The 25,618-nt window shown below is 45.5% G+C and overlaps 1 protein-coding gene across 1 annotated transcript in view; it reads left to right on the forward strand.

The window, feature by feature from the left end:
* LOC124021408 (protein sidekick-1-like) overlaps positions 1–25,618 on the forward strand; it is a gene marked incomplete at its 5' end in the record, with an annotated part of 86,297 nt that overhangs the window by 55,374 nt on the left and 5,305 nt on the right. The window contains 3 exons of the mRNA XM_046336599.1: positions 16,179–16,345; positions 23,036–23,119; positions 23,832–23,948. Of these exons, the coding sequence (XP_046192555.1) occupies positions 16,179–16,345; positions 23,036–23,119; positions 23,832–23,948 (368 nt within the window). The remainder of the gene's footprint in view (positions 1–16,178; positions 16,346–23,035; positions 23,120–23,831; positions 23,949–25,618) is intronic.

Raw genomic sequence — 25,618 nt, forward strand, 5'->3', positions numbered from 1 at the left:
CTAGTAGACAGTACAGTAGTGGACCCTAGTAGACAGTAGTAGTGGACCCTAGTAGACAGTAGTAGTGGACCCTAGTAGACAGTACAGTAGTGGACCCTAGTAGACAGTACAGTAGTGGACCCTAGTAGACAGTACAGTAGTGGACCCTAGTAGACAGTACAGTAGTGGACCCTAGTAGACAGTAGTGGACCCTAGTAGTGGACCCTAGTAGACAGTACAGTAGTGGACCCTAGTAGACAGTACAGTAGTGGACCCTAGTAGACAGTACAGTAGTGGACCCTAGTAGACAGTACCCTAGTAGTGGACCCTAGTAGACAGTACAGTAGTGGACCCTAGTAGACAGTACAGTAGTGGACCCTAGTAGACAGTACAGTAGTGGACCCTAGTAGACAGTACAGTAGTGGACCCTAGTAGACAGTACAGTAGTGGACCCTAGTAGACAGTACAGTAGTGGACCCTAGTAGACAGTACAGTAGTGGACCCTAGTAGACAGTACAGTAGTTGTGTGACCCTAGTAGACAGTACAGTAGTGGACCCTAGTAGACAGTACAGTAGTGGACCCTAGTAGACAGTACAGTAGTGGACCCTAGTAGACAGTACAGTAGTGGACCCTAGTAGACAGTACAGTAGTGGACCCTAGTAGACAGTACAGTAGTGGACCCTAGTAGACAGTACAGTAGTGGACCCTAGTAGACAGTACAGTAGTGGACCCTAGTAGACAGTACAGTAGTGGACCCTAGTAGACAGTACAGTAGTGGACCCTAGTAGACAGTACAGTAGTGGACCCTAGTAGACAGTACAGTAGTGGACCCTAGTAGACAGTACAGTAGTGGACCCTAGTAGACAGTACAGTAGTGGACCCTAGTAGACAGTACAGTAGTGGACCCTAGTAGACAGTACAGTAGTGGACCCTAGTAGACAGTACAGTAGTGGACCCTAGTAGACAGTACAGTAGTGGACCCTAGTAGACAGTACAGTAGTGGACCTAGACAGTACAGAGTTGTGTGACCCTAGTAGACAGTACCCTAGTAGACAGTACAGGTACCCTAGTAGACAGTACAGTAGTGGACCCTAGTAGACAGTACAGTAGTGGACCCTAGTAGACAGTACAGTAGTGGACCCTAGTAGACAGTACAGTAGTGGACCCTAGTAGACAGTACAGTAGTGGACCCTAGTAGACAGTACAGTAGTGGACCCTAGTAGACAGTACAGTAGTGGACCCTAGTAGACAGTACAGTAGTGGTAGACCAGTAGTGGACCCTAGTAGACAGTACAGTAGTGGACCCTAGTAGACAGTACAGTAGTGGACCCTAGTAGACAGTACAGTAGTGGACCCTAGTAGACAGTACAGTAGTGGACCCTAGTAGAGACAGTACAGTAGTGGACCCTAGTAGACAGTACAGTAGTGGACCAGTAGTAGACAGTACAGTAGTGGACCCTAGACCCTAGTAGACAGTACAGTAGTGGACCCTAGTAGACAGTACAGTAGTGGACCTAGTAGACAGTACAGTAGTGGACCCTAGTAGACAGTACAGTAGTGGACCCTAGTAGACAGTACAGTAGTGGACCCCCTAGTAGACAGTACAGTAGTGGACCCTAGTAGACAGTACAGTAGTGGACCCTAGTAGACAGTACAGTAGTGGACCCTAGTAGACAGTACAGTAGTGGACCCTAGTAGACAGTACAGTAGTGGACCCTAGTAGACAGTACAGTAGTGGACCCTAGTAGACAGTACAGTAGTGGACCCTAGTAGACAGTACAGTAGTGGACCCTAGTAGACAGTACAGTAGTGGACCCTAGTAGACAGTACAGTAGTGGACCCTACAGTAGTGGACCCTAGTAGACAGTACAGTAGTGGACCCTAGTAGACAGTACAGTAGTGGACCCTAGTAGACAGTACAGTAGTTGTGTGACCCTAGTAGACAGTACAGTAGTGGACCCTAGTAGACAGTACAGTAGTGGACCCTAGTAGACAGTACAGTAGTGGACCTAGTAGACAGTACAGTAGTGGAGACAGTGTGGACCCTATAGTAGTGGACCCTAGTAGACAGTACAGTAGGACCCTAGTAGACAGTACAGTAGTGGACCCTAGTAGACAGTACAGTAGTGGACCCTAGTAGACAGTACAGTAGTGGACCCTAGTAGACAGTACAGTAGTGGACCCTAGTAGACAGTACAGTAGTGGACCCTAGTAGACAGTACAGTAGTGGACCCTAGTAGACAGTACAGTAGTGGACCCTAGTAGACAGTACAGTAGTGGACCCTAGTAGACAGTACAGTAGTGGACCCTAGTAGACAGTACAGTAGTGGACCTAGTAGACAGTACAGTAGTGGACCCTAGTAGACAGTACAGTAGTGGACCCTAGTAGACAGTACAGTAGTGGACCCTAGTAGTGGAGTGGACCCTAGTAGACAGTACAGTAGTGGACCCTAGTAGACAGTACAGTAGTGGACCCAGTACAGTAGTGGACCCTAGTAGACAGTACAGTAGTGGACCCTAGTAGACAGTACAGTAGTGGACCTAGTAGACAGTACAGTAGTGGACCTAGTAGACAGTACAGTAGTGGACCCTAGTACAGTAGTGGACCCTAGTAGACAGTACAGTAGTGGACCCTAGTAGACAGTACAGTAGTGGACCCTAGTAGACAGTACAGTAGTGGACCCTAGTAGACAGTACAGTAGTGGACCCTGTGACCTAGTAGACAGTACAGTAGTGGACCCTAGTAGACAGTACAGTAGTGGACCCTAGTAGACAGTACAGTAGTGGACCCTAGTAGACAGTACAGTAGTGGACCCTAGTAGACAGTACAGTAGTGGACCCTAGTAGACAGTACAGTAGTGGACCCTAGTAGACAGTACAGTAGTGGACCCTAGTAGACAGTACAGTAGTGGACCCTAGTAGACAGTACAGTAGTGGACCCTAGTAGACAGTACAGTAGTGGACCCTGTAGACCAGTAGTGGACCCTAGTAGACAGTACAGTAGTGGACCCTAGTAGACAGTACAGTAGTGGACCCTAGTAGACAGTACAGTAGTGGACCCTAGTAGACAGTACAGTAGTGGACCCTAGTAGACAGTACAGTAGTGGACCCTAGTAGACAGTACAGTAGTGGACCCTAGTAGACAGTACAGTAGTGGACCCTAGTAGACAGTACAGTAGTGGACCTACCCTAGTAGACAGTACAGTAGTGGACCCTAGTAGACAGTACAGTAGTGGACCCTAGTAGACAGTAGAGTAGTGGACCCTAGTAGACAGTACAGTAGGACCCTAGTAGACAGTACAGTAGTGGACCCTAGTAGACAGTACAGTAGTGGACCCTAGTAGACAGTACAGTAGTGGACCCTAGTAGACAGTACAGTAGTGGACCCTAGTAGACAGTACAGTAGTGGACCCTAGTAGACAGTACAGTAGTGGACCCTAGACAGTACAGTAGTGGACCTAGTAGACAAAGTACAGTAGTGGACCCTAGTAGACAGTGTGTGGACAGTAGTGGACCCTAGTAGACAGTACAGTAGTGGACCCTAGTAGACAGTACAGTAGTGGACCCTAGTAGACAGTACAGTAGTGGACCCAGTAGTAGACAGTACAGTAGTGGACCCTAGTAGACAGTACAGTAGTGGACCCTAGTAGACAGTACAGTAGTGGACCCTAGTAGACAGTACAGTAGTGGACCCTAGTAGACAGTAGTAGTGGACCCTAGTAGACAGTACAGTGGACCCTAGTAGACAGTACAGTAGTGGACCCTAGTAGACAGTACAGTAGTGGACCCTAGTAGACAGTACAGTAGTGGAAATCCCAGTAGACAGTACAGTAGTGGGACCCTAGTAGACAGTACAGTAGTGGACCCTAGTAGACAGTACAGTAGTGGACCCTAGTAGACAGTACAGTAGTGGACCCTAGTAGACAGTACAGTAGTGGTACCAGTAGTGGACCCTAGTAGACAGTACAGTAGTGGACCCTAGTAGACAGTACAGTAGTGGACCCTAGTAGACAGTACAGTAGTGGACCCTAGTAGACAGTACAGTAGTGGACCCTAGTAGACAGTACAGTAGTGGACCCTAGTAGACAGTACAGTAGTGGACCCTAGTAGACAGTACAGTAGTGGACCCTAGTAGACAGTACAGTAGACAGTACAGTAGTGGACCCTAGTAGACAGTACAGTAGTGGACCTAGTAGACAGTACAGTAGTTGACCCTAGTAGACAGTACAGTAGTGGACCCTAGTAGACAGTACAGTAGTGGACCCTAGTAGACAGTACAGTAGTGGACCCTAGTAGACAGTACAGTAGTGGACCCTAGTAGACAGTACAGTAGTGGACCCTAGTAGACAGTACAGTAGTGGACCCTAGTAGTGGACCCTAGTAGACAGTACAGTAGTGGACCCTAGTAGACAGTACAGTAGTGGACCCCCTAGTAGACAGTACAGTAGTGGACCCTAGTAGACAGTACAGTAGTAGGACCCTAGTAGACAGTACAGTAGTGGACCCTAGTAGACAGTACAGTAGTGGACCCTAGTAGTGGACCCTAGACAGTACAGTAGTGGACCTAGTAGACAGTACAGTAGTGGACCTAGTAGACAGTACAGTAGTGGACCCTAGTAGACAGTACAGTAGTGTGGACCCTAGTAGACAGTACAGTAGTAGACAGTACAGTAGTGGACCCTAGTAGACAGTACAGTAGTGGACCTAGTAGACAGTACAGTAGTGGACCTAGTAGACAGTACAGTAGTGGACCCTAGTAGACAGTACAGTAGTGGACCCTAGTAGAGTGGACCCTAGTAGACAGTAGTGGGACCCTAGTAGACAGTACAGTAGTGGACCCTAGTAGACAGTACAGTAGTGGACCCTAGTAGACAGTACAGTAGTGGACCAGTACAGTAGTGGAGAGACAGTACAGTAGTGGACCCTAGTAGACAGTACAGTAGTGGGACCCTAGTAGACAGTACAGTAGTGGACCCTAGTAGACAGTACAGTAGTGGACCCTAGTAGACAGTACAGTAGTGGACCCTAGTAGACAGTACAGTAGTGGACCCTAGTAGACAGTACAGTAGTGGACCCTAGTAGACAGTACAGTAGTGGACCCTAGTAGACAGTACAGTAGTGGACCCTAGTAGACAGTACAGTAGTGGACCCTAGTAGACAGTACAGTAGTGGACCCTAGTAGACAGTACAGTAGTGGTAGACCAGTAGTAGACAGTACAGTAGTGGACCCTAGTAGACAGTACAGTAGTGGACCCTAGTAGACAGTACAGTAGTGGACCCTAGTAGACAGTACAGTAGTGGACCCTAGTAGACAGTACAGTAGTGGACCTAGTAGACAGTACAGTAGTGGACCCTAGTAGACAGTACAGTAGTGGACCCTAGTAGACAGTACAGTAGTGGACCCTAGTAGACAGTACAGTAGTGGACCCTAGTAGACAGTACAGTAGTGGACCCTAGTAGACAGTACAGTAGTGGACCCTAGTAGACAGTACAGTAGTGGACCCTAGTAGACAGTACAGTAGTGGACCCTAGTAGACAGTACAGTAGTGGACCCTAGTAGACAGTACAGTAGTTGTGGACCCTAGTAGACAGTACAGTAGTGGACCCTAGTAGACAGTACAGTAGTTGTGTGACCCTAGTAGACAGTACAGTAGTGTGGACCCTAGTAGACAGTACAGTAGTGGACCCTAGTAGACCAGTAGTGGACCCTAGTAGACAGTACAGTAGTGGACCCTAGTAGACAGTACAGTAGTGGACCCTAGTAGACAGTACAGTAGTGGACCCAGTACAGTAGTGGACCCTAGTAGACAGTACAGTAGTGGACCCTAGTAGACAGTACAGTAGTGGACCCTAGTAGACAGTACAGTAGTGGACCCTAGTAGACAGTACAGTAGTAGTGGACCCTAGTAGACAGTACAGTAGTGGACCCTAGTAGACAGTACAGTAGTGGAACCTAGTAGACAGTACAGTAGTGGACCCTAGTAGACAGTACAGTAGTGGACCCTAGTAGTGGACCCTAGTAGACAGTACAGTAGTGGACCCTAGTAGACAGTACAGTAGTGGACCCTAGTAGACAGTACAGTAGTGGACCCTAGTAGACAGTACAGTAGTGGACCCTAGTAGACAGTACAGTAGTGGACCCTAGTAGACAGTACAGTAGTGGACCAGTAGTAGTAGACAGTACAGTAGTGGACCCTAGTAGACAGTACAGTAGTGGACCCTAGTAGACAGTACAGTAGTGGACCCTAGTAGACAGTACAGTAGTGGACCCTAGTAGACAGTACAGTAGTGGACCCTAGTAGACAGTACAGTAGTGGTGACCCTAGTAGACAGTACAGTAGTACCCTAGTAGACAGTACAGTAGTGGACCCTAGTAGACAGTACAGTAGTGGACCCTAGTAGACAGTACAGTAGTGGACCCAGTAGTAGACCCTAGTAGACAGTACAGTAGTGACCCTAGTAGACAGTACAGTAGTGGACCTAGTAGACAGTACAGTAGTGGACCCTAGTAGACAGTACAGTAGTGGACCCTAGTAGACAGTACAGTAGTGGACCCTAGTAGACAGTACAGTAGTGGACCCTAGTAGACAGTACAGTAGTAGTGGACCCTAGTAGACAGTACAGTAGTGGACCCTAGTAGACAGTACAGTAGTGGACCCTAGTAGACAGTACAGACAGTACAGTACAGTAGGACCCTAGTAGACAGTACAGTAGTGGACCCTAGTAGACAGTACAGTAGTGGACCCTAGTAGACAGTACAGTAGTGGACCCTAGTAGACAGTACAGTAGTGGACCTAGTAGACAGTACAGTAGTGGACCTAGTAGACAGTACAGTAGTGGACCCTAGTAGACAGTACAGTAGTGGACCCTAGTAGACAGTACAGTAGTGGACCCTAGTAGACAGTACAGTAGTGGACCCTAGTAGACAGTACAGTAGTGGACCCCCTAGTAGACAGTACAGTAGTGGACCCTAGTAGACAGTACAGTAGTGGACCCTAGTAGACAGTACAGTAGTGGACCCTAGTAGACAGTACAGTAGTGGACCCTAGTAGACAGTACAGTAGTGGACCCTAGTAGACAGTACAGTAGTGGACCCTAGTAGACAGTACAGTAGTGGACCCTAGTAGACAGTACAGTAGTGGTGGACCCTAGTAGACAGTACAGTAGTGGACCCTAGTAGACAGTACAGTAGTGGACCCTAGTAGACAGTACAGTAGTGGACCCTAGTAGACAGTACAGTAGTGGACCCTAGTAGACAGTACAGTAGTGGACCCTAGTAGACAGTACAGTAGTGGAGACAGTACAGTAGTTGTGTGACCCTAGTAGACAGTACAGTAGTGGACCCTAGTAGACAGTACAGTAGTGGACCCTAGTAGACAGTACAGTAGTGGACCCTAGTAGACAGTACAGTAGTGGACCTAGTAGACAGTACAGTAGTGGACCCTAGTAGACAGTACAGTAGTGGACCCTAGTAGACAGTACAGTAGTGGACCTAGTAGTAGACAGTACAGTAGTGGACCCTAGTAGACAGTACAGTAGTGGACCTAGTAGACAGTACAGTAGTGGACCCTAGTAGACAGTACAGTAGTGGACCCCTAGTAGACAGTACAGTAGTGGACCCTAGTAGACAGTACAGTAGTGGACCCTAGTAGACAGTACAGTAGTGGACCCTAGTAGACAGTACAGTAGTGGACCCTAGTAGACAGTACAGTAGTGGACCCTAGTAGACAGTACAGTAGTTGTGGACCCTAGTAGACAGTACAGTAGTGGACCCTAGTAGACAGTACAGTAGTACAGTAGTGGACCCTAGTAGACAGTACAGTAGTGGACCCTAGTAGACAGTACAGTAGTGGACCCTAGTAGACAGTACAGTAGTGGACCCTAGTAGACAGTACAGTAGTGGACCCTAGTAGACAGTACAGTAGTGGACCCTAGTAGACAGTACAGTAGTGGACCCTAGTAGACAGTACAGTAGTGGACCCTAGTAGACAGTACAGTAGTGGACCCTAGTAGACAGTACAGTAGTGGACCCTAGACAGTACAGTAGTGGACCCTAGTAGACAGTACAGTAGTGGACCCTAGTAGACAGTACAGTAGTGGACCCTAGTAGACAGTACAGTAGTGGACCCTAGTAGACAGTACAGTAGTGGTGACCCTAGTAGACAGTACAGTAGTGGACCCTAGTAGACAGTACAGTAGTGGACCCTAGTAGACAGTACAGTAGTGGACCCTAGTAGACAGTACAGTAGTGGACCCTAGTAGACAGTACAGTAGTGGACCCTAGTAGACAGTACAGTAGTGGACCCTAGTAGACAGTACAGTAGTGGACCCTAGTAGACAGTACAGTAGTGGACCCTAGTAGACAGTACTAGTGACCCTAGTAGACAGTACAGTAGTGGACCCTAGTAGACAGTACAGTAGTGGACCCTAGTAGACAGTACAGTAGTGGACCCTAGTAGACAGTACAGTAGTGGACCCTAGTAGACAGTACAGTAGTGGACCCTAGTAGACAGTACAGTAGTGGTGGACCCTAGTAGACAGTACAGTAGTGGACCCTAGTAGACAGTACAGTAGTGGACCCTAGTAGACAGTACAGTAGTGACCCTAGTAGACAGTGGTGGACCCTAGTAGACAGTACAGTAGTGGACCCTAGTAGACAGTACAGTAGTGGACCCTAGTAGACAGTACAGTAGTGGACCCTAGTAGACAGTACAGTAGTGGACCCTAGTAGACAGTACAGTAGTGGACCCTAGTAGACAGTACAGTAGTGGACCCTAGTAGACAGTACAGTAGTGGACCCTAGTAGACAGTACAGTAGTGGACCCTAGTAGACAGTACAGTAGTGGACCCAATAGTGGACCCTAGTAGACAGTAGTGACAGTAGACAGTGGACCCTAGTAGACAGTACAGTAGTGGACCCTAGGACCCTAGTAGACAGTACAGTAGTAGTGGACCCTAGTAGACAGTACAGTAGTGGACCCCAGTAGTGGACCCTAGTAGACAGTACAGTAGTGGACCCTAGTAGACAGTACAGTAGTGGACCCTAGTAGACAGTACAGTAGTGGACCCTAGTAGACAGTACAGTAGTGGACCCTAGTAGACAGTACAGTAGTGGACCCTAGTAGACAGTACAGTAGTGGACCCTAGTAGACAGTACAGTAGTGGACCCTAGTAGACAGTACAGTAGTGGACCTAGTAGACAGTACAGTAGTGGACCCTAGTAGACAGTAGTGGACCCTAGTAGACAGTACAGTAGTGGACCCTAGTAGACAGTACAGTAGTGGACCCTAGTAGACAGTACAGTAGTGGACCCTAGTAGACAGTACAGTAGTGGACCCTAGTAGACAGTACAGTAGTGGACCCTAGTAGACAGTACAGTAGTGGACCTAGTAGACAGTACAGTAGTGGACCCTAGTAGACAGTACAGTAGTGGACCCTAGTAGACAGTACAGTAGTGGACCCTAGTAGACAGTACAGTAGTGGACCCTAGTAGACAGTACAGTAGTGGACCCTAGTAGACAGTACAGTAGTTACAGTAGTGGACCCTAGTAGACAGTACAGTAGTTGTGTGACCCAGTACAGTAGTGTGACCCTAGTAGACAGTACAGTGTGGACCCTAGTAGACAGTACAGTAGTGGACCCTAGTAGACAGTACAGTGGACCCTAGTAGACAGTACAGTAGTGGACCCTAGTAGACAGTACAGTAGTGGACCCTAGTAGACAGTACAGTAGTGGACCCTAGTAGACAGTACAGTAGTGGACCCTAGTAGACAGTACAGTAGTGGACCCTAGTAGACAGTACAGTAGTGGACCCTAGTAGACAGTACAGTAGTGGACCCTAGTAGACAGTACAGTAGTGGACCCTAGTAGACAGTACAGTAGTGGACCCTAGTAGACAGTACAGTAGTGGACCTAGTAGACAGTACAGTAGTGGACCCTAGTAGACAGTACAGTAGTGGACCTAGTAGACAGTACAGTAGTGGACCCTAGTAGACAGTACAGTAGTGGACCCTAGTAGACAGTACAGTAGTGGACCCTAGTAGACAGTACAGTAGACAGTACAGTACAGTAGTGGACCCTAGTAGACAGTACAGTAGTGGACCCTAGTAGACAGTACAGTAGTTGTGTGACCCTAGTAGACAGTACAGTAGTGGACCCTAGTAGACAGTACAGTAGTGGACCCTAGTAGACAGTACAGTAGTGGACCCTAGTAGACAGTACAGTAGTGGACCCTAGTAGACAGTACAGTAGTGGACCCTAGTAGACAGTACAGTAGTGGACCCTAGTAGTGGACAGTAGTGGACCCTAGTAGACAGTAGTGTGGACCCTAGTAGACAGTACAGTAGTGGACCCTAGTAGACAGTACAGTAGTGGACCCTAGTAGACAGTACAGTAGTGGACCCTAGTAGACAGTACAGTAGTGGACCCTAGTAGACAGTACAGTAGTGGACCCTAGTAGACAGTACAGTAGTGACCCTAGTAGACAGTACAGTAGTGGACCCTAGTAGACAGTACAGTAGTGGACCCTAGTAGACAGTACAGTAGTGGACCCTAGTAGACAGTACAGTAGTGGACCCTAGTAGACAGTACAGTAGTGGACCCTAGTAGACAGTACAGTAGTGGACCCTAGTAGACAGTACAGTAGTGGACCTAGTAGACAGTACAGTAGTGGACCCTAGTAGACAGTACAGTAGTGGACCTAGTAGACAGTACAGTAGTGGACCCTAGTAGACAGTACAGTAGTGGACCCTAGTAGACAGTACAGTAGTGGACCCTAGTAGACAGTACAGTAGTGGACCCTAGTAGACAGTACAGTAGTGGACCCTAGTAGACAGTACAGTAGTGGACCCTAGTAGACAGTACAGTAGTGGACCCTAGTAGACAGTACAGTAGTGGACCCTAGTAGACAGTACAGTAGTGGACCCTAGTAGACAGTACAGTAGTGGACCCTAGTAGACAGTACAGTAGTGGACCCTAGTAGACAGTACAGTAGTGGACCCTAGAGACAGTACAGTAGTGGACCCTAGTAGACAGTACAGTAGTGGACCCTAGTAGACAGTACAGTAGTGGACCTAGTAGACAGTACAGTAGTGGACCCTAGTAGACAGTACAGTAGTGGACCTAGTAGACAGTACAGTAGTGGACCCTAGTAGACAGTACAGTAGTGGACCCTAGTAGACAGTACAGTAGTGGACCCTAGTAGACAGTACAGTAGTGGACCCTAGTAGACAGTACAGTAGTGGACCCTAGTAGACAGTACAGTAGTGGACCCTAGTAGACAGTACAGTAGTGGACCCTAGTAGACAGTACAGTAGTGGACCCTAGTAGACAGTACAGTAGTGGACCCTAGTAGACAGTACAGTAGTGGACCCTAGTAGACAGTACAGTAGTGGACCCTAGTAGACAGTACAGTAGTGGACCCTAGTAGACAGTACAGTAGTGGACCCTAGTAGACAGTACAGTAGTGGACCCTAGTAGACAGTACAGTAGTGGACCCTAGTAGACAGTACAGTAGTGGACCTAGTAGACAGTACAGTAGTGGACCCTAGTAGACAGTACAGTAGTGGACCCTAGTAGACAGTACAGTAGTGGACCCTAGTAGACAGTACAGTAGTGGACCCTAGTAGACAGTACAGTAGTGGACCCTAGTAGACAGTACAGTAGTGGACCTAGTAGACAGTACAGTAGTGGACCCTAGTAGACAGTACAGTAGTGGACCCTAGTAGACAGTACAGTAGTGGACCCTAGTAGACAGTACAGTAGTGGACCCTAGTAGACAGTACAGTAGTGGACCCTAGTAGACAGTACAGTAGTGGACCCTAGTAGACAGTACAGTAGTGTGACCCTAGTAGACAGTACAGTAGTGGACCCTAGTAGACAGTACAGTAGTGGACCCTAGTAGACAGTACAGTAGTGGACCCTAGTAGACAGTACAGTAGTAGTGGACCTAGTAGACAGTACAGTAGTGGACCCTAGTAGACAGTACAGTAGTGGACCCTAGTAGACAGTACAGTAGTAGTGACCCTAGTAGACAGTACAGTAGTGGACCCTAGTAGACAGTACAGTAGTGGACCCTAGTAGACAGTACAGTAGTGGACCCTAGTAGACAGTACAGTAGTGGACCTAGTAGACAGTACAGTAGTGGACCCTAGTAGACAGTACAGTAGTGGACCCTAGTAGACAGTACAGTAGTGGACCCTAGTAGACAGTACAGTAGTGGACCCTAGTAGACAGTACAGTAGTGTGACCCTAGTAGACAGTACAGTAGTGGACCCTAGTAGACAGTACAGTAGTTGTGTGACCTAGTAGACAGTACAGTAGTTGTGTGACCCTAGTAGACAGTACAGTAGTGTGTGACCCTAGTAGACAGTACAGTAGTGGACCCTAGTAGACAGTACAGTAGTGGACCCTAGTAGACAGTACAGTAGTGGACCCTAGTAGACAGTACAGTAGTGGACCCTAGTAGACAGTACAGTAGTGGAGCCTAGTAGACAGTACAGTAGTGGACCCTAGTAGACAGTACAGTAGTGGACCCTAGTAGACAGTACAGTAGTGGACCCTAGTAGACAGTACAGTAGTGGACCCTAGTAGACAGTACAGTAGTGGACCCTAGTAGACAGTACAGTAGTGGACCCTAGTAGACAGTACAGTAGTTGTGTGACCCTAGTAGACAGTACAGTAGTGGACCCTAGTAGACAGTACAGTAGTTGTGTGACCCTAGTAGACAGTACAGTAGTTGTGTGACCCTAGTAGACAGTACAGTAGTTGTGTGACCCTAGTAGACAGGACAGTAGTGGACCCTAGTAGACAGTACAGTAGTGGACCCTAGTAGACAGTACAGTAGTGGACCCTAGTAGACAGGACAGTAGTGGACCCTAGTAGACAGTACAGTAGTGGACCCTAGTAGACAGTACAGTAGTGGACCCTAGTAGACAGTACAGTAGTGGACCCTAGTAGACAGTACAGTAGTGGACCCTAGTAGACAGTACAGTAGTGGACCCTAGTAGACAGTACAGTAGTGGACCCTAGTAGACAGTACAGTAGTTGTGGACCCTAGTAGACAGTACAGTAGTGGACCCTAGTAGACAGTACAGTAGTTGTGTGACCCTAGTAGACAGTACAGTAGTGGACCCTAGTAGACAGTACAGTAGTGGACCCTAGTAGACAGTACAGTAGTGGACCCTAGTAGACAGTACAGTAGTGGACCCTAGTAGACAGTACAGTAGTGGACCCTAGTAGACAGTACAGTAGTGGACCCTAGTAGACAGTACAGTAGTGGACCCTAGTAGACAGTACAGTAGTGGACCCTAGTAGACAGTACAGTAGTGGACCCTAGTAGACAGTACAGTAGTGGACCCTAGTAGACAGTACAGTAGTTGGACCCTAGTAGACAGTACAGTAGTGGACCCTAGTAGACAGTACAGTAGTGGACCCTAGTAGACAGTACAGTAGTGGACCTAGTAGACAGTACAGTAGTGGACCCTAGTAGACAGTACAGTAGTGGACCCTAGTAGACAGTACAGTAGTTGTGTGACCCTAGTAGACAGTACAGTAGTGGACCCTAGTAGACAGTACAGTAGTGGACCCTAGTAGACAGTACAGTAGTGGACCCTAGTAGACAGTACAGTAGTGGACCCTAGTAGACAGTACAGTAGTGGACCTAGTAGACAGTACAGTAGTGGACCCTAGTAGACAGTACAGTAGTGGACCCTAGTAGACAGTACAGTAGTGGACCCTAGTAGACAGTACAGTAGTGGACCCTAGTAGACAGTACAGTAGTGGACCCTAGTAGACAGTACAGTAGTGGACCCTAGTAGACAGTACAGTAGTGGACCCTAGTAGACAGTACAGTAGTGGACCCTAGTAGACAGTACAGTAGTGGACCCTAGTAGACAGTACAGTAGTGTGACCCTAGTAGACAGTACAGTAGTGGACCCTAGTAGACAGTACAGTAGTGGACCCTAGTAGACAGTACAGTAGTGGACCCTAGTAGACAGTACAGTAGTGGACCCTAGTAGACAGTACCCTAGCCCAGTAGTACCCTAGGACCTCTAGAAGACTGGAAGTTGTGTTACTGTCATTCATTGATTTACTGATCGACTGCTTGATTGATAAATAGATTGATCATTTGATTGATCGATTGTTTAATTGGTTGATTGATTGGCTAGATGAGTTATTGATCGATTGTGTAATTGGTTGATTGATTGGCTAGATGAGTTATTGATCGATTGTGTAATTGGTTGATTGATTGGCTAGATGAGTTATTGATCGATTGTTTAATTGGTTGATTGATTGGCTAGATGAGTTATTGATCGATTGTTTAATTGGTTGATTGATTGGCTAGATGAGTTATTGATCGATTGTTTAATTGGTTGATTGATTGGCTAGATGAGTTATTGATCGATTGTTTAATTGGTTGATTGATTGGCTAGATGAGTTATTGATCGATTGTTTAATTGGTTGATTGATTGGCTAGATGAGTTATTGATCGTTGTTTAATTGGTTGATTGATTGGCTAGATGAGTTATTGATCGATTGTTTAATTGGTTGATTGATTGGCTAGATGAGTTATTGATCGATTGTTTAATTGGTTGATTGATTGGCTAGATGAGTTATTGATTGATTGTTTAATTGGTTGATTGATTGGCTAGATGAGTTATTGATCGATTGTTTAATTGGTTGATTGATTGGCTAGATGAGTTATTGATCGATTGTTTAATTGGTTGATTGATTGGCTAGATGAGTTATTGATCGATTGTTTAATTGGTTGATTGATTGGCTAGATGAGTTATTGATCGATTGTTTAATTGGTTGATTGATTGGCTAGATGAGTTATTGATCGATTGTTTAATTGGTTGATTGATTGGCTAGATGAGTTATTGATCATTGTTTAATTGGTTGATTGATTGGCTAGATGAGTTATTGATCGATTGTTTAATTGGTTGATTGATTGGCTAGATGAGTTATTGATCGATTGTTTAATTGGTTGATTGATTGGCTAGATGAGTTATTGATCGATTGTTTAATTGGTTGATTGATTGGCTAGATGAGTTATTGATCGATTGTTTAATTGGTTGATTGATTGGCTAGATGAGTTATTGATCGATTGTTTAATTGGTTGATTGATTGGCTAGATGAGTTATTGATCGATTGTTTAATTGGTTGATTGATTGGCTAGATGAGTTATTGATCGATTGTTTAATTGGTTGATTGATTGGCTAGATGAGTTATTGATCGATTGTTTAATTGGTTGATTGATTGGCTAGATGAGTTATTGATCGATTGTTTAATTGGTTGATTGATTGGCTAGATGAGTTATTGATTGGTTGATTGTTTAATGGTTGATTGATTGGCTAGATGAGTTATTGATCGATTGTTTAATTGGTTGATTGATTGGCTAGATGAGTTATTGATCATTGTTTAATTGGTTGATTGATTGGCTAGATGAGTTATTGATCGATTGTTTAATTGGTTGATTGATTGGCTAGATGAGTTATTGATCGATTGTTTAATTGGTTGATTGATTGGCTAGATGAGTTATTGATCGATTGTTTAATTGGTTGATTGATTGGCTAGATGAGTTATTGATCGATTGTTTAATTGGTTGATTGATTGGCTAGATGAGTTATTGATCGATTGTTTAATTGGTTGATTGATTGGCTAGATGAGTTATTGATCGATTGTTTAATTGGTTGATTGATTGGCTAGATGAGTTATTGATCGATTGTTTAATTGGTTGATTGATTGGCTAGATGAGTTATTGATCGATTGTTTAATTGGTTGATTGATTGGCTAGATGAGTTATTGATTGATTGTTTAATTGGTTGATTGATTGGTAGATGAGTTATTGATTGATTGTTTAATTGGTTGATTGATTGGCTAGATGAGTTATTGATCGATTGTTAATTGGTTGATTGATTGGCTAGATGAGTTATTGATCGATTGTTTAATTTATTGGTTGATTGATTGGCTAGATGAGTTATTGATCGATTGTTTAATTGGTTGATTGATTGGCTAGATGAGTTATTGATCGATTGTTTAATTGGTTGATTGATTGGCTAGATGAGTTATTGATCGATTGTGTAATTGGTTGATTGATTGGCTAGATGAGTTATTGATCATTGTTTAATTGGTTGATTGATTGGCTAGATGAGTTATTGATCGATTTAATTTGGTTAATTTGTTGTTTTCTCCTCAGGCCGGTGGACTGGTGTTGTCGTGGAAACGTAATGGGCGTCGGCTGGCCAGTGGAGTGGGCGTACAAAACACACGTCACTGACCCTCTGGCCCCTCCCTGTCACTGTACTGGGAGGCAAAACTCCACCACCAGACCCACCGAGGCCCGGGCCCATCTCACTGTACTGGGTACAAAACACAGCTCACTGTACTGGGTACAAAACACACCTCACTGTACTGGGTACGACACAGCTCACTGTACTGGGAACAAAACACACCTCACTGTACTGGGAACAAAACACAGCTCACTGTACTGGGAACAAAACACACCTCACTGTACTGGGTACAAAACACACCTCACTGTACTGGGTACAAAACACAGCTCACTGTACTGGGTACAAAACACACCTCACAGTACTGGGTACAAAACACACCTCACTGTACTGGGTACAAAACACACCTCACTGTACTGGGTACAAAACACACCTCACTGTACTGGGAACAAAACACACCTCACTGTACTGGGTACAAAACACACCTCACTGTACTGGGTACAAACACACCTCACTGTACTGGGAACAAAACACACCTCACTGTACTGGGTACGACACATCTCACTGTACTGGGAACAAAACACACCTCACTGTACTGGGAACAAAACACACCTCACTGTACTGGGTACAAAACACACCTCACTGTACTGGGTACGACACAGCTCACTGTACTGGGTACAAAACACACCTCACTGTACTGGGAACAAAACACACCTTACTGGGTACGACACAGCTCCATGGTTCTGTTATAACACATTCTCCATGGTTCCTGTCTGTTATAACACATTCTCCATGGTTCTGTTATAACACATTCTCCATGGTTCCTGTCTGTTATAACACATTCTCCATGGTTCCTGTCTGTTATAACCCATTCTCCATGGTTCCTGTCTGTTATAACACATTCTCCATGGTTCCTGTCTGTTATAACACATTCTCCATGGTTCTGTTATAACACATTCTCCATGGTTCCTGTCTGTTATAACACATTCTCCATGGTTCCTGTCTGTTATAACACATTCTCCATGGTTCTGTTATAACACATTCTCCATGGTTCTGTTATAACCCATTCTCCATGGTTCCTGTCTGTTATAACACATTCTCCATGGTTCCTGTCTGTTATAACCCATTCTCCATGGTTCCTGTCTGTTATAACACATTCTCCATGGTTCCTGTCTGTTATAACACATTCTCCATGGTTCCTGTCTGTTATAACACATTCTCCATGGTTCTGTTGTTATAACACATTCTCCATGGTTCCTGTCTGTTATAACACATTCTCCATGGTTCTGTTATAACACATTCTCCATGGTTCCTGTCTGTTATAACACATTCTCCATGGTTCTGTTATAACACATTCTCCATGGTTCCTGTCTGTTATAACACATTCTCCATGGTTCTGTTATAACACATTCTCCATGGTTCCTGTCTGTTATAACACATTCTCCATGGTTCCTGTCTGTTATAACACATTCTCCATGGTTCCTGTCTGTTATAACACATTCTCCATGGTTCCTGTCTGTTATAACACATTCTCCATGGTTCCTGTCTGTTATAACACATTCTCCATGGTTCTGTTATAACACATTCTCCATGGTTCCTGTCTGTTATAACACATTCTCCATGGTTCTGTCTGTTATAACACATTCTCCATGGTTCCTGTCTGTTATAACACATTCTCCATGGTTCTGTTATAACACATTCTCCATGGTTCTGTTATAACCCATTCTCCATGGTTCCTGTCTGTTATAACACATTCTCCATGGTTCTGTTATAACACATTCTCCATGGTTCTGTTATAACCCATTCTCCATGGTTCTGTTATAACACATTCTCCATGGTTCCTGTCTGTTATAACACCATTCTCCATGGTTCCTGTCTGTTATAACACATTCTCCATGGTTCTGTTATAACACATTCTCCATGGTTCCTGTCTGTTATAACACATTCTCCATGGTTCTGTTATAACACATTCTCCATGGTTCTGTCTGTTATAACACATTCTCCATGGTTCCTGTCTGTTATAACACATTCTCCATGGTTCCTGTCTGTTATAACACATTCTCCATGGTTCCTGTCTGTTATAACACATTCTCCATGGTTCTGTCTGTTATAACACATTCTCCATGGTTCCTGTCTATAACACATTCTCCATGGTTCCTGTCTGTTATAACACATTCTCCATGGTTCTGTTATAACACATTCTCCATGGTTCCTGTTATAACACATTCTCCATGGTTCCTGTCTGTTATAACCATTCTCCATGGTTCCTGTCTGTTATAACACATTCTCCATGGTTCTGTTATAACACATTCTCCATGGTTCCTGTCTGTTATAACACATTCTCCATGGTTCTGTTATAACACATTCTCCATGGTTCCTGTCTGTTATAACACATTCTCCATGGTTCTGTTATAACACATTCTCCATGGTTCCTGTCTGTTATAACACATTCTCCATGGTTCCTGTTATGTTATAACACATTCTCCATGGTTCTGTCTGTATAACACATTCTCCATGGTTCCTGTCTGTTATAACACATTCTCCATGGTTCTGTTATAACACATTCTCCATGGTTCCTGTCTGTTATAACACATTCTCCATGGTTCTGTTATAACACATTCTCCATGGTTCCTGTCTGTTATAACACATTCTCCATGGTTCTGTTATAACACATTCTCCATGGTTCTGTTATAACACATTCTCCATGGTTCCTGTCTGTTATAACACATTCTCCATGGTTCCTGTCTGTTATAACACATTCTCCATGGTTCTGTTATAACACATTCTCCATGGTTCCTGTCTGTTATAACACATTCTCCATGGTTCCTGTCTGTTATAACACATTCTCCATGGTTCCTGTCTGTTATAACACATTCTCCATGGTTCTGTTATAACACATTCTCCATGGTTCCTGTCTGTTATAACACATTCTCCATGGTTCTGTTATAACACATTCTCCATGGTTCCTGTTGTTATAACACATTCTCCATGGTTCTGTTATAACACATTCTCCATGGTTCCTGTCTGTTATAACACATTCTCCATGGTTCCTGTCTGTTATAACACATTCTCCATGGTTCTGTTATAACACATTCTCCATGGTTCTGTTATAACACATTCTCCATGGTTCCTGTCTGTTATAACACATTCTCCATGGTTCTGTTATAACACATTCTCCATGGTTCCTGTCTGTTATAACACATTCTCCATGGTTCCTGTCTGTTATAACACATTCTCCATGGTTCCTGTCTGTTATAACACATTCTCCATGGTTCCTGTCTGTTATAACACATTCTCCATGGTTCTGTTATAACACATTCTCCATGGTTCTGTTATAACACATTCTCCATGGTTCCTGTCTGTTATAACACATTCTCCATGGTTCCTGTCTGTTATAACACATTCTCCATGGTTCTGTTATAACACATTCTCCATGGTTCCTGTCTGTTATAACACATTCTCCATGGTTCCTGTCTGTTATAACACATTCTCCATGTTTCCTGTCTGTTATAACCCATTCTCCATGGTTCCTGTCTGTTATAACACATTCTCCGTGGTTCCTGTCTGTTATAACACATTCTCCATGGTTCCTGTCTGTTATAACACATTCTCCATGGTTCTGTTATAACACATTCTCCATGGTTCTGTTATAACACATTCTCCATGGTTCTGTTATAACACATTCTCCATGGTTCCTGTCTGTTATAACACATTCTCCATGGTTCTGTTATAACACACACACACACACACACACACACACACACACACACACACACACACACACACACACACACACACACACACACACACACACACACACACACACACACACACACACACACACACCTCCACATTTAAAGCACCTCAACCAGACACAGCCCACGTCTTTGTGTGTGTGTGTGTGTGTGTGTGTGTGTGTGTGTGTGTGTGTGTGTGTGTGTGTGTGTGTGTGTGTGTGTGTGTGTGTGTGTGTGTGTGTGTGTGTGTGTGTGTGTGTGTGTGTGTGTGTGTGTGTGTGTGTGTGTGTGTGGTATGGTAAACACACACAAGATGATTGATGAAGATCAACTTTTTTTTTGATGTGTTACTCAATAGCTTTTGATGCTTCATGATTGCTGAGGGAGAGGTTGGTTTGCGCCAGTGCATATTTATTCTCCATCGCTCTCTTCTCTCTGTCATCTCTCTGTCATCTCTCTATTCTCTCTGTCATCTATCTTCTCTCTGTCATCTCTCTATTCTCTCTATCATCTATCTTCTCTCTGTCATCTCTCTATTCTCTCTGTCATCTATCTTCTCTCTGTCATCTCTCTATTCTCTCTATCATCTATCTTCTCTCTGTCATCTCTCTATTCTCTCTATCATCTATCTTCTCTCTATCATCTCTCCTCTCTTCTCTCTATCATCTCTCTTCTCTCTGTCATCTCTCTATTCTCTCTATCATCTATCTTCTCTCTATCATCTCTCCTCTCTTCTCTCTATCATCTATCTTCTCTCTATCATCTCTCCTCTCTTCTCTCTATCATCTATCTTCTCTCTATCATCTCTCCTCTCTTCTCTCTATCATCTATCTTCTCTCTATCATCTATCTTCTCTCTATCATCTCTCCTCTCTTCTCTCTATCATCTATCTTCTCTCTATCATCTATCTTCTCTCTATCATCTCTCCTCTCTTCTCTCTATCATCTATCTTCTCTCTATCATCTCTCCTCTCTTCTCTCTATCATCTCTCTTCTCTCTATCATCTCTCCTCTCTTCTCTCTATCATCTCTCTCTTCTCTCTATCATCTCTCTTCTCTCTATCATCTCTCCTCTCTTCTCTCTATCATCTATCTTCTCTCTATCATCGCTCTTATCTCTCTATCATCTCTCTTCTCTCTCTTTTCTCTATCATCTATCTTCTCTCTATCATCTCTCTATCTCTCTATCATCTCTCTTCTCTCTATCATCTATCTTCTCTCTATCATCTCTCTTCTCTCTCTCTATCATCTATCATCTATCTTCTCTCTATCATCTCTCTTCTCTCTTCTCTCTCTATCATCTATCTTCTCTCTATCATCTCTCTTCTCTCTATCATCTCTATCATCTATCTTCTCTCTATCATCTCTCTATTCTCTCTATCATCTCTCTTCTCTCTATCATCTCTCCTCTCTTCTCTCTATCATCTATCTTCTCTCTATCATCTCTCTTATCTCTCTATCATCTCTCTTCTCTCTTCTCTCTCTTTTCTCTATCATCTATCTTCTCTCTATCATCTCTCTATTCTCTCTATCATCTCTCTTCTCTCTATCATCTATCTTCTCTCTATCATCTATCTTCTCTCTATCATCTATCTTCTCTCTATCATCTCTCTATTCTCTCTATCATCTCTCTTCTCTCTATCATCTCTCCTCTCTTCTCTCTATCATCTATCTTCTCTCTATCATCTATCTTCTCTCTATCATCTCTATTCTCTCTATCATCTCTCTTCTCTCTATCATCTCTCTTCTCTTATCATCTATCTTCTCTCTATCATCGCTCTTATCTCTCTATCATCTCTCTTCTCTCTCTTTGCTCTATCATCTCTCTTCTCTCTATCATCTCTCTTCTCTCTATCATCTCTCTTCTCTCTATCATCTCTCTTCTCTCTCTCTCTCTCTATCATCTCTCTTCTCTCTATCATCTACCTTCTCTCTCTATTCTCTCTCTTCTCTCTATCTCTAGAGAGGGATAAAGAGAGAGAGAGAGAGCATCAGAGAGAAAGAGAGAGAGAGAGATGGACAGAGAGAGAGAGAGAGAGATAAGAGAGAGAGACAGAGCATCAGAGAGAAAGAGAGAGAGAGAGAATTAAAACTCTAAGCACAAACCTGTCTCCCCACCTACCCACCGTTTGCTGCTGTTCTGTGCACGCTGTGTATGAGGGAGATTAATGTTTCTGTTGTCTTGTCCACAAGGTACAGCAGGTTCTACACACACAGGAGGAGGAGTGTGTGTGTGTGTCGTCGTTGTCTGTGTGCTGAATGTGTTTGGAGTTTTAGCTGAGTGAAGAGTCATACTTCAGTCCAATCCCCCGCTAGGACTATTAACAACATGAACAACAACAGAACACTGTACTGGACCCACTGGTCTGGACCCACTGGTCTGGACCCACTGTACTGGACCCACTGGTCTGGACCCACTGGTCTGGACCCACTGTACTGGACCCACTGGTCTGGACCCGCTGTACTGGACCCACTGGTCTGGACCCACTGGTCTGGACCCACTGTACTGGACCCACTGGTCTGGACCCGCTGTACTGGACCCACTGGTCTGGACCCACTGGTCTGGACCCACTGTACTGGACCCACTGGTCTGGACCCACTGGTCTGGACCCACTGTACTGGACCCACTGGTCTGGACCCACTGTACTGGACCCACTGGTCTGGACCCACTGGTCTGGACCCACTGGTCTGGACCCACTGTACTGGACCCACTGTACTGGACCCACTGGTCTGGACCCACTGTACTGGACCCACTGGTCTGGACCCACTGGTCTGGACCCACTGGTCTGGACCCGCTGTACTGGACCCGCTGGTCTGTTGTGGCTCTCAGCTCGTGGAGATTCTCTCTGTCGTCTTCTAGAGGAACACAGAATTGAGAGATAAAGAAGAGAGGGAGAGAGATCTCTCTTTCTCCCTGTCTCTCTCTCTCTCTCTCTCTCTCTTACTCCCTCTCTCTCTCTCTCTCTCTCTCTCTCTCTCATTCTCTCTCTCTCTCTCTCATTCTCTCTCTCTCTCTCTCTCATTCTCTCTCTCTCTCTCCGACTGGTAATGCCATAGAAGTATTGCTAACTAACTGTGTGTGTGTTTCAGAGCCTCCGTACTTCACTGCTGAACCCAGACTAAAGAGTGTAGCAACGGTGGACAGGAACGTGGACTTACACTGTCAGGCCAAGGGTAAGGAATCGCAGGGTGTGTGTGTGTGTGTGTGTGTGTGTGTGTGTGTGTGTGTGTGTGTGTGTGTGTGTGTGTGTGTGTGTGTGTGTGTGTGTGTGTGTGTGTGTGTGTGTGTGTGTGTGTGTATAACTAACTAGTAACCTCCAGCTCTGTGTGTGTGTGTGTGTGTGTGTGTGTGTGTGTGTGTGTGTGTGTGTGTGTGTGTGTGTGTGTGTGTGTGTGTGTGTGTGTGTGTGTGTGTGTGTGTGTGTGTGTGTGTGTGTGTGTGTGTGTGTGTGTGTGTGTGTGTGTGTGTGTGTGTGTGTAGGAGTCCCCCCGGCCCGTATAGAGTGGTATAAAGACGCTGTGCCCGTATCCAAGTTGGCCAACCCTCGCTACAAGGTTACCGCGGCAACGGGTCTGACTGTGCGGAGAGTCCAACCAGGAGATGCCGGAATGTTCCAGTGTTTCGCTCGGAACGCAGCCGGAGAGACACAGACACACACACAGCTGGTGGTCACTAGTGAGTCACACACACACACACACACACACACACACACACACACACACACACACACACACACACACACACACACACACACACACACACACACACACACACACACACACACACACACACAAACACACACACACAGCTTGTTGTTACTAGTGAGTTATACTGTCCTCCTCTCTGTATTTCTGTGGTGATTATAATCAGAATTTGAATCCCTAGGTGTCACCCCCTCCTTCTCCCTCCTCCCCTCTGACCTCACCGTTACCGACGGCAACTCGGCTGTGTTCACCTGCGAGACCACTGGAGCCCCCAAACCTGCTGTCTGTTGGAGGAGAGGTACACACACACACACACACACACACACACACACACACACACACACACACACACACACACACACACACACACACACACACACACACACACACACACACACACACACACAGTCTGCCACTTCAACCTCGAGAGGCTAGCAGAAACCGGGTCCAGGTGCTCTGTCAAGCCTTGATTAAATCCACAGATGAAAGCAGTCAGTTGATTGGTCGTCTGTGACCGGAGGCCTCTCAGTCTGCCAGTGTGTTAGCTCACCTCTTTAGTTTTTAATCAGGTCTACTTTTTTTGTTTTGTTTTTAGTTTTGTATACTGTATATTTTTGGAGGGCACCTCTTTGAACGAATACCCATCTACTTGGACTGGCCGACCGAAAGGTCATGACTGAGCCCTGGAGGTAAGGTAAGGTTGCTGTCTCCTGGGCACTTGTACATACAACATCTCCCTGGGTACATTCTGTCTCTGAGCAAGGCAGGTAACCCTCTACAACAACATCTCCCTGGGTACATTCTGTCTCTGAGCAAGGCAGGTAACCCTCTACAACAACATCTCCCTGGGTACATTCTGTCTCTGAGCAAGGCAGGTAACCCTCTACAACAACATCTCCCTGGGTACATTCTGTCTCTGAGCAAGGCAGGTAACCCTCTACAACAACATCTCCCTGGGTACATTCTGTCTCTGAACAAGGCAGTTAACCCTCTACAACAACATCTCCCTGGGTAAATTCTGTCTCTGAACAAGGCAGTTAACCCCGACAACAACATCTCCCTGGGTACATTTACATTTACATTTACATTTAAGTCATTTAGCAGACGCTCTTATCCAGAGCGACTTACAAATTGGTGCATTCACCTTATGACATCCAGTGGAACAGTCACTTTACAATAGTGCATCTAAATCTTAAAGGGGGGGGGGAGAGGGAATACTTATCCTATCCTAGGTATTCCTTAAAGAGGTGGGGTTTCAGGTGTCTCCGGAAGGTGGTGATTGACTCCGCTGTCCTGGCGTCGTGAGGGAGTTTGTTCCACCATTGGGGGGCCAGAGCAGCGAACAGTTTTGACTGGGCTGAGCGGGAGCTGTACTTCCTCAGTGGTAGGGAGGCGAGCAGGCCAGAGGTGGATGAACGCAGTGCCCTTGTTTGGGTGTAGGGCCTGATCAGAGCCTGGAGGTACTGAGGTGCCGTTCCCCTCACAGCTCCGTAGGCAAGCACCATGGTCTTGTAGCGGATGCGAGCTTCAACTGGAAGCCAGTGGAGAGAACGGAGGAGCGGGGTGACGTGAGAGAACTTGGGAAGGTTGAACACCAGACGGGCTGCGGCGTTCTGGATGAGTTGAAGGGGTTTAATGGCACAGGCAGGGAGCCCAGCCAACAGCGAGTTGCAGTAATCCAGACGGGAGATGACAAGTGCCTGGATTAGGACCTGCGCCGCTTCCTGTGTGAGGCAGGGTCGTACTCTGCGGATGTTGTAGAGCATGAACCTACAGGAACGGGCCACCACCTTGATGTTGGTTGAGAACGACAGGGTGTTGTCCAGGATCACACCAAGGTTCTTAGCGCTCTGGGAGGAGGACACAATGGAGTTGTCAACCGTGATGGCGAGATCATGGAACGGGCAGTCCTTCCCCGGGAGGAAGAGCAGCTCCGTCTTGCCGAGGTTCAGCTTGAGGTGGTGATCC

Source organism: Oncorhynchus gorbuscha, unplaced genomic scaffold (genome assembly GCF_021184085.1).
Source record: "Oncorhynchus gorbuscha isolate QuinsamMale2020 ecotype Even-year unplaced genomic scaffold, OgorEven_v1.0 Un_scaffold_1099, whole genome shotgun sequence".
Classification (NCBI taxonomy): Eukaryota; Metazoa; Chordata; class Actinopteri; order Salmoniformes; family Salmonidae; genus Oncorhynchus; species Oncorhynchus gorbuscha.